This window comes from Engystomops pustulosus, chromosome 5 (assembly GCF_040894005.1).
Source record: "Engystomops pustulosus chromosome 5, aEngPut4.maternal, whole genome shotgun sequence".
In the NCBI taxonomy this organism is placed as follows: Eukaryota; Metazoa; Chordata; class Amphibia; order Anura; family Leptodactylidae; genus Engystomops; species Engystomops pustulosus.
The window spans coordinates 208943447-208957840 of NC_092415.1; the positions used below are offsets into that span (position 1 = coordinate 208943447).

General features: G+C 41.3%; 1 protein-coding gene across 1 annotated transcript in view; it reads left to right on the forward strand.

The window, feature by feature from the left end:
* The window catches only part of LOC140133862 (unconventional myosin-Ig-like), a 151190-nt gene that overhangs the window by 13655 nt on the left and 123141 nt on the right, over positions 1–14394 (forward strand). Inside the window, exons 6-11 of the mRNA XM_072154511.1 lie at positions 30–125; positions 2958–3074; positions 3200–3406; positions 3493–3638; positions 12035–12149; positions 12517–12687. Of these exons, the coding sequence (XP_072010612.1) occupies positions 30–125; positions 2958–3074; positions 3200–3406; positions 3493–3638; positions 12035–12149; positions 12517–12687 (852 nt within the window). The remainder of the gene's footprint in view (positions 1–29; positions 126–2957; positions 3075–3199; positions 3407–3492; positions 3639–12034; positions 12150–12516; positions 12688–14394) is intronic.

The following is a 14394-nucleotide window of genomic DNA, read 5'->3' on the forward strand; positions in this document are numbered from 1 at the left end:
CTCCTCTTTCATGATGATTATTCTTTCAGCTCCTCCTGGGGGCCCCAGAACCATTACTGAGCTCCTACCACCTGCAGAGGGACCCCGCAATGTACGTCTTCACCAGAGAGGGCGCCAACAGCAACGTGAGCAAATTATCTGTTATTACGTAGAGACACCCTGAAGATTTACTGTCACTTGTTACATGGTGGCTCTGCCAGGGCTAGCGGACCCTCTACTGTGTGTATTATCCCTGTACTGTGACATCACTGTGTGTATTATCTCTGTACTGTGACATCACTGTGTGTATTATCCCTGTACTGTGACATCACTGTGTGTATTATCCCTGTACTGTGACATCACTGTGTGTATTATCCCCTGTACTGTGACATCACTGTGTGTATTATCTCTGTACTGTGACATCACTGTGTGTATTATCCCTGTACTGTGACATCACTGTGTGTATTATCCCTGTACTGTGACATCGCTGTGTGTATTATCTCTGTACTGTGACATCGCTGTGTGTATTATCCCTGTACTGTGACATCACTGTGTGTATTATCTCTGTACTGTGACATCACTGTGTGTATTATCCCTGTACTGTGACATCACTGTGTATATTATCCCTGTACTGTGACATCACTGTGTGTATTATCCCCTGTACTGTGACATCACTGTGTGTATTATCCCCTGTACTGTGACATCGCTGTGTGTATTATCTCTGTACTGTGACATCACTGTGTGTATTATCCCTGTACTGTGACATCGCTGTGTGTATTATCTCTGTACTGTGACATCACTGTGTGTATTATCTCTATACTGTGACATCACTGTGTGTATTATCCCTGTACTGTGACATCACTGTGTGTATTATCCTTGTACTGTGACATCACTGTGTGTATTATCCCTGTACTGTGACATTACTGTGTGTATTATCTCTGTACTGTGACATCGCTGTGTGTATTATCCCTGTACTGTGACATCGCTGTGTGTATTATCCCTGTACTGTGACATCACTCTGTGTATTATCCCTGTACTGTGACAGCACTGTGTGTATTATCTCTGTACTGTGACATCACTGTGTGCATTATCCCTGTACTGTGACATCACTGTGTGTATTATCTCTGTACTGTGACATCACTATGTGTATTATCTCTGTACTGTGACATCACTGTGTGCATTATCCCTGTACTGTGACATCGCTGTGTGTATTATCCCTGTACTGTGACATCACTGTGTGTATTATCCCTGTACTGTGACATCACTGTGTGTATTATCCTTGTACTGTGACATCACTGTGTGTATTATCCCTGGCTGTGGCTGCAGTACTGCGCAGTGTCCGGCAGGTGGCGCTCTCGCTCTGTCTTCTCTTCAGGGTCTGATGATTTTTCGTTGTATTTATGGTAATTGATGAACATTAATAACGAGGCGATTGCTGCATTTATTGTTTTCCTGTAAACAGTCTGATCCGTGGGATGTGGTAATGGCGCATCCGGGAGCGTCCGGATTATCCCGGCCTGGCACAGGATACACACAGGAGCACCCTCCACCCCCCCCGATATTCATGTGGTGCAGGATGAAGCTCATGGAACATATTGTTTCCATTTTAGTTTAATAGAATATTATGACTGTAATTATTATTATTGATATAATAATATCAAATAATGGGAAACAGCAGATTATGATACAGTCATGGGGGGTGATCCTGAGGAATGGTGCACCAGTCTGGTAGTAGATGCTGGGATGGAGCTGTGCCCAGTTGTGGAAGCTGCAGCTCTGAGTCTCCTGAATGTCAGCTCTGATGGTGCACTGACTCTCTCTTCACTCTGTGTGCTGGGTATGTGCTCTCTAGGGGCCTAAGGCTGCGGTCACACGTGGCGTTTTGAACACGTTTTTGGCCGTTTTTTAAGCAGTTCTTCAAAAAACCTGTCAAAAACTCATGCGTTTTTTAACGGTTGCTTAAAAACGTGTGACCGCAGCCTTAGGCCCCTGGAGCACAACTCTTTCCAGCAGAGAGCTGGTGGTAAAGACCTTAGGCCCCCCCCCCCCCTCCCCGGGGCTTTAATTCTTAATCTATAGCTGCTGATTACCTGAGTCTTCCTGCATCCCCCCTTAAGGAGTTGATCAGACTCACTAGATGGGTCCTAACAGGTAGAGGGTCTTATTAGCAACTGCCCCCTTGGCTATACATTGGCAGGGGCGTTGCATACCCCCTAGGTCAGTGGTGGCGAACCTATGGCACTGGTGCCAGAGGCGGCACTCGGAGCCCTCTCTGTGGGCACCCGGGCCATCACCCCAGCATGAATTTCACCAGACAGAACTCAAAGAATCTTCCTGCAGAATCTTCCTACAATGATAGGCGAATTTGCCCTCCTACTTTCACTTGTGTTGGTGTCTTTAGGAGGCTGAACGATTGAAAGTTGTCAAAGAACAAGGAGAAATAAATTACTGCTTAAATTGCTGCGCTGGCACTTTGCTATAAATAAGTGGCTTTTGGTTGAAGTTTGGGCACTGAGGCTCTAAAAGGTTCGCCATCACTGCCCTAGGTAATTGAAAGAGCCGCCCCTGGATGGGAAGGGACAACCAAAGCTGTGGAGGGTGCACCGGTTTCGGGTCTTCATGCATCTGGCGCCCCCTGCGCTGCTCGGACAGGATGCGCCATTTTTTTGCTGCACTTGCCTAATGCCGCAGAATTGTGTCGCACATCAGTAATACGGTGCAGGGTCCGGCACGTTCCTTTGGCTGCACATTGTTTCAGTCTTGTTGGACGCAGAGCGGCCGTGACACAAAACTGGCGCAGACACGGTATAAATACTTGTACAAGATCCATAGACGTTCCATCAGTTCCAACCTGGCGCAGATCACCGGGGTCCTTCTGCTATACAGGGGGCTGCCTCTCCCCGCAGCACGGGGTCTCCGGATGCAGGTAACAGGACGGGATACGATTATCCAATGTCACTTCTCTGTTTTTGCCGCAGTTTGTAATGAATGACAAGTCCAGCTACAAGCAGGTCCTGGACTCTATGAAGGTGATCGGATTCAGCCCGGAAGAAGTGGACTCAGTATACAAGATTTTGGCGGCCATCTTGCACCTGGTGAGGACATAGGTCTCTTCGGATCCTGTTATTGGATGTGACATCACTTGGCTCCCTCGTGGGGTGGGCACTTGGGTGGTACATGGACCATGGTCTCATATCAGTTGTGTCGGTGTCTTCCATAGGGTAACACGTGTTTTGCAATGGACGGTGACGCGGTCACTATTGAAAATGATGACTTGGTGGGTCACATTGCTCAGCTGACGACCTGTGACCCCGACGCAGTGAAGAAGACCCTTCTATACAGGACGGTGGCCGCAGGAGGGGGCGAGATCATCGAGAAGGGGCACAGCATCAAGGAGGCGGCGTACGCCACGGAGGCCTGCGCCAAGGTAAGGACAGGAGGAGGAGAGACCTCGGAGAAGTACCCGGGGGTTGGCTCTGCACTTGGCCCACGCCACGCTCTCTGCCCTCACAGGCTTTCTACGAGAGGCTGTTCTGCTGGATCATCGGCCGTATAAACAGTGTGATAGAAGTGAAGAACTACGACGTCCGGGTCCATGGGAAGAACACGGTTATTGGGGTCCTGGATATCTACGGCTTTGAGATCTTTGATAATAACAGGTGAGTCAGAGGAGAAAAAAAGAAGTTGTTTGGGGCAGAATGAAGGACGAGGGCTCCAAGACAAGGAAGAGCAAGACTGGAGAATCAGGGGGGAGGGTAGAGAAGGTTCCGGATGAAGATGAAGGACGGGAATCCAAGTATAGACCAAACTCTTATGGCCAAGGAGAACGGAGCGAGGAGATCTAGGAAAACAAGGGGATAACAAGGACAATCAACGGAGGAGAGAATGAGGAGGAAAGGGTCAAGGATGCGGAAGACTAAGGCTGGAGAATGAAGGGTAACGGTGGAGAAGGTGCCGGGATGAAGGACAAGAATCCAAGAATGGACCGAACTCTGAAGGCCAAGGAGAACGGAGCGAGTAGATCTAGGAAAACAAGGGGATAACAAGGACAATGGATGGAGGAGAGAATGAGGAGGAAAGGGTCAAGGATGCGGAAGACTAAGGCTGGAGAATGAAGGGTAAAGGTGGAGAAGGTGCCGGGATGAAGGACAAGAATCCATGAATGGACCAAACTTTGATGGCCAAGACAGGTCAATGGAAAATGCTAAAGAGTCTCAAATATAAAGATGTGAAGGTGAAACCTGAAGATGATCGACGCAACTGGAATCCAAGTATGGACCAAATTCTCAAGGTCAAAGAAGACCAAGCGAGGAGATCCAGGAATAGTCTGATGTACGTGCAGAGGGGACAAGAAGTACAACGGATAGAGGGGGAGAATGAGGTGGAAGGGTCTAGGAAACTGAAGACCAAGACTGGACAATGAAGGATGAAGGTCATGAAGGTTCACAGTAAAGATGGAGGACGAGAACAGAACCGTCTGACCCAATAGGAAGGACGATGGAAAAGAGGAAAGGTCTAGGAATAGTCGGATCTATGGGAACGGGGATAATGAATAGGAAAACAAAGGGAAAGGGTCTGGGAACAGGGACAACAAAAATAGGGACTGAATGATGAAGGTCCAGGAATAGTCTGATCTCCGGGAATAATGAAGGGTGAGGGGACAAGTACAATGGTCTGAGGGGGAGAATGATGGGCGAGGGGATTCATCTCAACAACACGTGGAGCCGGTGAATCATCACTTCAGTCTCCGGAGCGGCTCTTCTCCGCACAGCGAGGATTCTGCCGGAGATAAATGGATCGTAGGAAGAGACAGGAGATAATTGTGTTTTTTTCATTGCACGTGTTCCTCATCTACCCGTGTCTGCATCTCACATGTCACATTACACGTCTACACGGGAACACTAACCCGACCCTGAGCTACAAGACAAGTGTATGCACAGAGGAAATGTACAGTGATATGACTACTATAATACTGCCCCCTATGTACAGGAATATAACTACTATAATACTGCCCTCTATGTACAGGAACATAACTACTATAATACTGCCCCCCATGTACAGGAATATAACTGCTATAATACTGCCCCCTATGTAAAGGAATATAACTACTATAATACTGCCCCCTATGTACAAGACTATAACTACTATAATACTGCCCCCTATGTACAAGAATATAACTACTATAATACTGCCCCCTATGTACAAGAATATAACTACTATAATACTGCTCCCTATGTACAGGAATATAACTACTATAATACTGCCCCCTATGTACAAGTATATAACTACTATAATACTGCCCCCTATGTACAGGAATATAACTACTATAATACTGCCCCCTATGTACAAGAATATAACTACTATAATACTGCCCCCTATGTACAGGAATATAACTACTATAATACTGCCCCCTATGTACAAGAATATAACTACTATAATACTGCCCCCTATGTACAGGAATATAACTACTATAATACTGCCCCCTATGTACAGGAATATAACTACTATAATACTGCCCCCTATGTACAAGAATATAACTACTATAATACTGCCCCCTATGTACAAGAATATAACTACTATAATACTGCCCCCTATGTACAGGAATATAACTACTATAATACTGCCCCCTATGTACAAGAATATAACTACTATAATACTGCCCCCTATGTACAGGAATATAACTACTATAATACTGCCCCCTATGTACAGGAATATAACTACTATAATACTGCCCCCTATGTACAAGAATATAACTACTATAATACTGCCCCCTATGTACAGGAATATAACTACTATAATACTGCCCCCTATGTACAGGAATATAACTACTATAATACTGCCCCCTATGTACAGGGATATAACTACTATAATACTGCTCTATGTACAGGAATATAACTACTATAATACTGCCCCCTATGTACAGGAATATAACTACTATAATACTGCCCCCTATGTACAAGAATATAACTACTATAATACTGCCCCCTATGTACAAGAATATAACTACTATAATACTGCCCCCTATGTACAAGAATATAACTACTATAATACTGCCTCCTATGTACAAGAATATAACTACTATAATACTGCCCCCTATGTACAAGAATATAACTACTATAATACTGCCCCCTATGTACAGGAATATAACTACTATAATACTGCCCCCTATGTACAAGAATATAACTACTATAATACTGCCCCCTATGTACAGGAATATAACTACTATAATACTGCTCCCTATGTACAGGAATATAACTACTATAATACTGCCCCCTATGTACAGGAATATAACTACTATAATACTGCCCCCTATGTACAGGAATATAACTACTATAATACTGCCCCCTATGTACAGGAATATAACTACTATAATACTGCCCCCTATGTACAGGAATATAACTACTATAATACTGCCCCCTATGTACAGGGATATAACTACTATAATACTGCCCCCTATGTACAGGAATATAACTACTATAATACTGCCCCCTATGTACAGGAATATAACTACTATAATACTGCCCCCTATGTACAAGAATATAACTACTATAATACTGCCCCCTATTTACAAGAATATAACTACTATAATACTGCCCCCTATGTACAGGAATATAACTACTATAATACTGCCCCATATGTACAGGAATATAACTACTATAATACTGTCCCCTATGTACAGGAATATAACTACTATAATACTGCCCCTATGTACAAGAATATAACTACTATAATACTGCTCCCTATGTACAGGAATATAACTACTATAATACTGTCCCCTATGTACAGGAATATAACTACTATAATACTGCCCCCTATGTACAGGAATATAACTACTATAATACTGCCCCCTATGTACAAGAATATAACTACTATAATACTGCCCCCTATGTACAGGAATATAACTACTATAATACCGCCTCCTATATACAGGAATATAACTACTATAATACTGCCCCCTATGTACAAGAATATAACTACTATAATACTGCCCCCTATGTACAGGAATATAACTACTATAATACTGCCCACTATGTACAAGAATATAACTACTATAATACTGCCCCCTATGTACAGGAATATAACTACTATAATACTGCCCCCTATGTACAAGAATATAACTACTATAATACTGCCCCCTATGTACAGGAATATAACTACTATAATACTGCCCCCTATGTACAGGAATATAACTCCTATAATACTGCCCCCTATGTACAAGAATATAACTACTATAATACTACCCCTCCTGTACAAGAATATAACCACTATAATACTGCCCCCTATGTACAAGAATATAACTACTATAATACTGCCCCCTATGTACAAGAATATAACTACTATAATACTGCCTCCTATGTACAGGAATATAACTACTATAATACTGCCCCCTATGTACAGGAATATAACTACTATAATACTGCCCCCTTTGTACAGGAATATAACTACTATAATACTGCCCCCTATGTACAAGAATATAACTACTATAATACTGCCCCCTATGTACAGGAATATAACTACTATAATACTGCCCCCTATGTACAGGAATATAACTACTATAATACTGCCCCCTATGTACAAGAATATAACTACTATAATACTGCCCCCTATGTACAGGAATATAACTACTATAATACTGCCCCCTATGTACAGGAATATAACTACTATAATACTGCCCCCTATGTACAGGGATATAACTACTATAATACTGCTCTATGTACAGGGATATAACTACTATAATACTGCCCCTATGTACAAGAATATAACTACTATAATACTGCCCCCTATGTACAGGAATATAACTACTATAATACTCCCCCCTATGTACAGGAATATAACTACTATAATACTGCCCCCTATGTACAAGAATATAACTACTATAATACTGCCCCCTATGTACAAGAATATAACTACTATAATACTGCCTCCTATGTACAAGAATATAACTACTATAATACTGCCCCCTATGTACAAGAATATAACTACTATAATACTGCCCCCTATGTACAGGAATATAACTACTATAATACTGCCCCCTATGTACAAGAATATAACTACTATAATACTGCCCCCTATGTACAGGAATATAACTACTATAATACTGCTCCCTATGTACAGGAATATAACTACTATAATACTGCCCCCTATGTACAGGAATATAACTACTATAATACTGCCCCCTATGTACAGGAATATAACTACTATAATACTGCCCCCTATGTACAGGAATATAACTACTATAATACTGCCCCCTATGTACAGGAATATAACTACTATAATACTGCCCCTTATGTACAGGGATATAACTACTATAATACTGCCCCCTATGTACAGGAATATAACTACTATAATACTGCCCCCTATGTACAGGAATATAACTACTATAATACTGCCCCCTATGTACAAGAATATAACTACTATAATACTGCCCCCTATTTACAAGAATATAACTACTATAATACTGCCTCCTATGTACAAGAATATAACTACTATAATACTGCACCCTATGTACAAGAATATAACTACTATAATACTGCTCCCTATGTACAAGAATATAACTACTATAATACTGCCCCCTATGTACAAGAATATAACTACTATAATACTGCCCCCTATGTACAGGAATATAACTACTATAATACTGCCCCCTATGTACAGGAATATAACTCCTATAATACTGCCCCCTATGTACAAGAATATAACTACTATAATACTACCCCTCCTGTACAAGAATATAACCACTATAATACTGCCCCCTATGTACAAGAATATAACTACTATAATACTGCCCCCTATGTACAAGAATATAACTACTATAATACTGCCTCCTATGTACAGGAATATAACTACTATAATACTGCCCCCTATGTACAGGAATATAACTACTATAATACTGCCCCCTTTGTACAGGAATATAACTACTATAATACTGCCCCCTATGTACAAGAATATAACTACTATAATACTGCCCCCTATGTACAGGAATATAACTACTATAATACTGCCCCCTATGTACAGGAATATAACTACTATAATACTGCCCCCTATGTACAAGAATATAACTACTATAATACTGCCCCCTATGTACAGGAATATAACTACTATAATACTGCCCCCTATGTACAGGAATATAACTACTATAATACTGCCCCCTATGTACAGGGATATAACTACTATAATACTGCTCTATGTACAGGGATATAACTACTATAATACTGCCCCTATGTACAAGAATATAACTACTATAATACTGCCCCCTATGTACAGGAATATAACTACTATAATACTCCCCCCTATGTACAGGAATATAACTACTATAATACTGCCCCCTATGTACAAGAATATAACTACTATAATACTGCCCCCTATGTACAAGAATATAACTACTATAATACTGCCTCCTATGTACAAGAATATAACTACTATAATACTGCCCCCTATGTACAAGAATATAACTACTATAATACTGCCCCCTATGTACAGGAATATAACTACTATAATACTGCCCCCTATGTACAAGAATATAACTACTATAATACTGCCCCCTATGTACAGGAATATAACTACTATAATACTGCTCCCTATGTACAGGAATATAACTACTATAATACTGCCCCCTATGTACAGGAATATAACTACTATAATACTGCCCCCTATGTACAGGAATATAACTACTATAATACTGCCCCCTATGTACAGGAATATAACTACTATAATACTGCCCCCTATGTACAGGAATATAACTACTATAATACTGCCCCTTATGTACAGGGATATAACTACTATAATACTGCCCCCTATGTACAGGAATATAACTACTATAATACTGCCCCCTATGTACAGGAATATAACTACTATAATACTGCCCCCTATGTACAAGAATATAACTACTATAATACTGCCCCCTATTTACAAGAATATAACTACTATAATACTGCCCCCTATGTACAGGAATATAACTACTATAATACTGCCCCATATGTACAGGAATATAACTACTATAATACTGTCCCCTATGTACAGGAATATAACTACTATAATACTGCCCCTATGTACAAGAATATAACTACTATAATACTGCTCCCTATGTACAGGAATATAACTACTATAATACTGTCCCCTATGTACAGGAATATAACTACTATAATACTGCCCCCTATGTACAGGAATATAACTACTATAATACTGCCCCCTATGTACAGGAATATAACTACTATAATACTGCCTCCTATGTACAGGAATATAACTACTATAATACTGCCCCCTATGTACAAGAATATAACTACTATAATACTGCCCCCTATGTACAGGAATATAACTACTATAATACTGCCCACTATGTACAAGAATATAACTACTATAATACTGCCCCCTATGTACAGGAATATAACTACTATAATACTGCCCCCTATGTACAAGAATATAACTACTATAATACTGCCCCCTATGTACAGGAATATAACTACTATAATACTGCCCCCTATGTACAGGAATATAACTACTATAATACTGCCCCCTATGTACAGGAATATAACCACTATAATACTGCCCCCTATGTACAAGAATATAACTACTATAATACTGCCCCCTATGTACAAGAATATAACTACTATAATACTGCCTCCTATGTACAGGAATATAACTACTATAATACTGCCCCCTATGTACAGGAATATAACTCCTATAATACTGCCCCCTATGTACAGGAATATAACTAATATAATACTGCCCCCTATGTACAGGAATATAACTACTATAATACTGCCCCCTATGTACAAGAATATAACTACTATAATACTGCCCCCTATGTACAGGAATATAACTACTATAATACTGCCCCCTATGTACAGGAATATAACTACTATAATACTGCCCCCTATGTACAAGAATATAACTACTATAATACTACCCCTTCTGTACAAGAATATAACCACTATAATACTGCCCCCTATGTACAAGAATATAACTACTATAATACTGCCCCCTATGTACAAGAATATAACTACTATAATACTGCTCCCTATGTACAGGAATATAACTACCATAATACTGCCCCCTATGTACAGGAATATAACTACTATAATACTGCCCCCTATGTACAGGGATATAACTACTATAATACTGACCCCTATGTACAAGGATATAACTACTATAATACTGCCCCCTATGTACAGGAATATAACTACTATAATACTGCCCCCTATGTACAGGAATATAACTACTATAATACTGACCCCTATGTACAAGAATATAACTACTATAATACTGCCCCCTATGTACAGGAATATAACTACTATAATACTGCCCCCTATGTACAGGAATATAACTACTATAATACTGCCCCCTATGTACAGGAATATAACTACTATAATACTGCCCCCTATGTACAGGAATATAACTACTATAATACTGCCCCTATGTACAGGAATATAACTCCTATAATACTGCCCCCTATGTACAGGAATATAACTACTATAATACTGCCCCCTATGTACAAGAATATAACTACTATAATACTGCCCCCTATGTACAAGAATATAACTACTATAATACTGCCCCATATGTACAAGAATATAACTACTATAATACTGCTCCCTATGTACAGGAATATAACTACCATAATACTGCCCCCTATGTACAGGAATATAACTACTATAATACTGCCCCCTATGTACAGGGATATAACTACTATAATACTGACCCCTATGTACAAGGATATAACTACTATAATACTGCCCCCTATGTACAGGAATATAACTACTATAATACTGCCCCCTATGTACAGGAATATAACTACTATAATACTGACCCCTATGTACAAGAATATAACTACTATAATACTGCCCCCTATGTACAGGAATATAACTACTATAATACTGCCCCCTATGTACAGGAATATAACTACTATAATACTGCCCCCTATGTACAGGAATATAACTACTATAATACTGCCCCCTATGTACAGGAATATAACTACTATAATACTGCCCCTATGTACAGGAATATAACTCCTATAATACTGCCCCCTATGGATGACCTTCTGTATGTTTCTTTGCAGCTTTGAGCAGTTCTGTATAAATTACTGTAATGAGAAGTTGCAGCAGTTGTTCATTGAGTTGATTCTGCGGCAGGAGCAGGATGAATACCAGAGAGAGGGGATTGAGTGGCAGCAGGTAGGTTCCGTGGCTCCTCTTTGGGTTCCGTGGCTCCTCTTTGGGTTCCGTGGCTCCTCTTTAGTTCCGTGGCTCCTCTTTGGTTCTGTGATTTATATCGTTCTCTGTGTTTCTAAACCTCTTTTTCCTTACGTGTTTCTTTGCTGCTTTCTGAGGTTTTAGTTGTCGTTGTAGCGGCACATGTTTAGTTCCCACACTGGTGAATTTTTTTTTGGGGGGGGGGGGGTTGTCCCTCTGTTGTTCCTGTAGTGAGTGTTTTTCTGGCCACTATTCTGGGTTACACTGTGGGGATTTCTGGTGCCCTGTGTTATTGGGGTCCCCTGTGGTGGGGACCCCCTTTATGACCGGTTCCTCTTTGCTCCGGCAGATTGAGTACTTTAATAATCAGATAATCGTGGATCTGGTGGAGCAGCCACATAAAGGGGTCATCTCCATCCTGGACGAGGCTTGTCTGACGGTGGGAGACGTCACTGACACCATCTTCCTGGAGTCCATGAACAGCAAACTGGGCAGACACCCCCATTATAGCAGCAGGAAGGTGAGCCCCCCGGAGGGATAGGCCCCGCCCAGTTATACAGGCCACACCCACAGAATGTAAATCACTTTATTACACCGGACCCTCTAATAATTTCCTTATTACAGACCCTTAACCCTTTGCACTACTGACCTTAGACCAGACACCAATCAATACAGCTCCGGACCCTCATGAATACAGCCCCTGAAATAAACCCCAGACCAGACCCTAATGTATATAAACCCCAGGGCAAATCCATATACTGTATATACACAGACCCCAGACCAGATCCCTATATATACAGACCACAAATATGCAGCTCTAGAACAGACCCTCATATGTACAGACCCCAGACCAAACCCCAATATATATACAGACCCCCAACCAAACCCCAATATATATATACAGACCCCAGACCGAACCCCGATATATATACAGACCCCAGACCAAACCTCAATATATACACAGACCCCAGACCAAACCTCAATATATACACAGACCCCAGACCAAACCCCAATATATATACAGACCCCAGACCAAACCCTGATATAAACACAGACCCCAGACCAAACCCTGATATATATACAGACCCCAGACCAAACCCTAATATATATACAGACCCCAGACCAAACCCTGATATATACACAGACCCCAGACCAAACCCTGATATATATACAGACCCCAGACCAAACCCTGATATATATACAGACCCCAGACCAAACCCTGATATATATACAGACCCCAGACCAAACCCTGATATATATACAGACCCCAGACCAAACCCCGATATATATACAGACCCCAGACCAAACCTCAATATATACACAGACCCCAGACCAAACCTCAATATATACACAGACCCCAGACCAAACCTCAATATATACACAGACCCCAGACCAAACCCCAATATATACACAGACCCCAGACCAAACCCTGATATATACACAGACCCCAGACCAAACCCCAATATATACACAGACCCCAGACCAAACCCTGATATATACACAGACCCCAGACCAAACCTCAATATATACACAGACCCCAGACCAAACCCCAATATATACACAGACCCCAGACCAAACCCTGATATATACACAGACCCCAGACCAAACCCCAATATATACACAGACCCCAGACCAAACCCTGATATATACACAGACCCCAGACCAAACCTCAATATATACACAGACCCCAGACCAAACCTCAATATATATACAGACCCCAGACCAAACCTCAATATATACACAGACCCCAGACCAAACCCCAATATATACACAGACCCCAGACCAAACCCTGATATATACACAGACCCCAGACCAAACCCCAATATATACACAGACCCCAGACCAAACCCTGATATATACACAGACCCCAGACCAAACCTCAATATATACACAGACCCCAGACCAAACCTCAATATATACACAGACCCCAGACCAAACCCTGATATATACACAGACCCCAGACCAAACCTCAATATATACACAGACCCCAGACCAAACCCTGATATATATACAGACCCCAGACCAAACCCTGATATATATACAGACCCCAGACCAAACCCTGATATATACACAGACCCCAGACCAAACCCTGATATATATACAGACCCCAGACCGAACCCCGATATATATACAGACCCCAGACCAAACCCTGATATATATACAGACCCCAGACCAAACCCTGATATATATACAGACCCCAGACCAAACCCTGATATATATACAGACC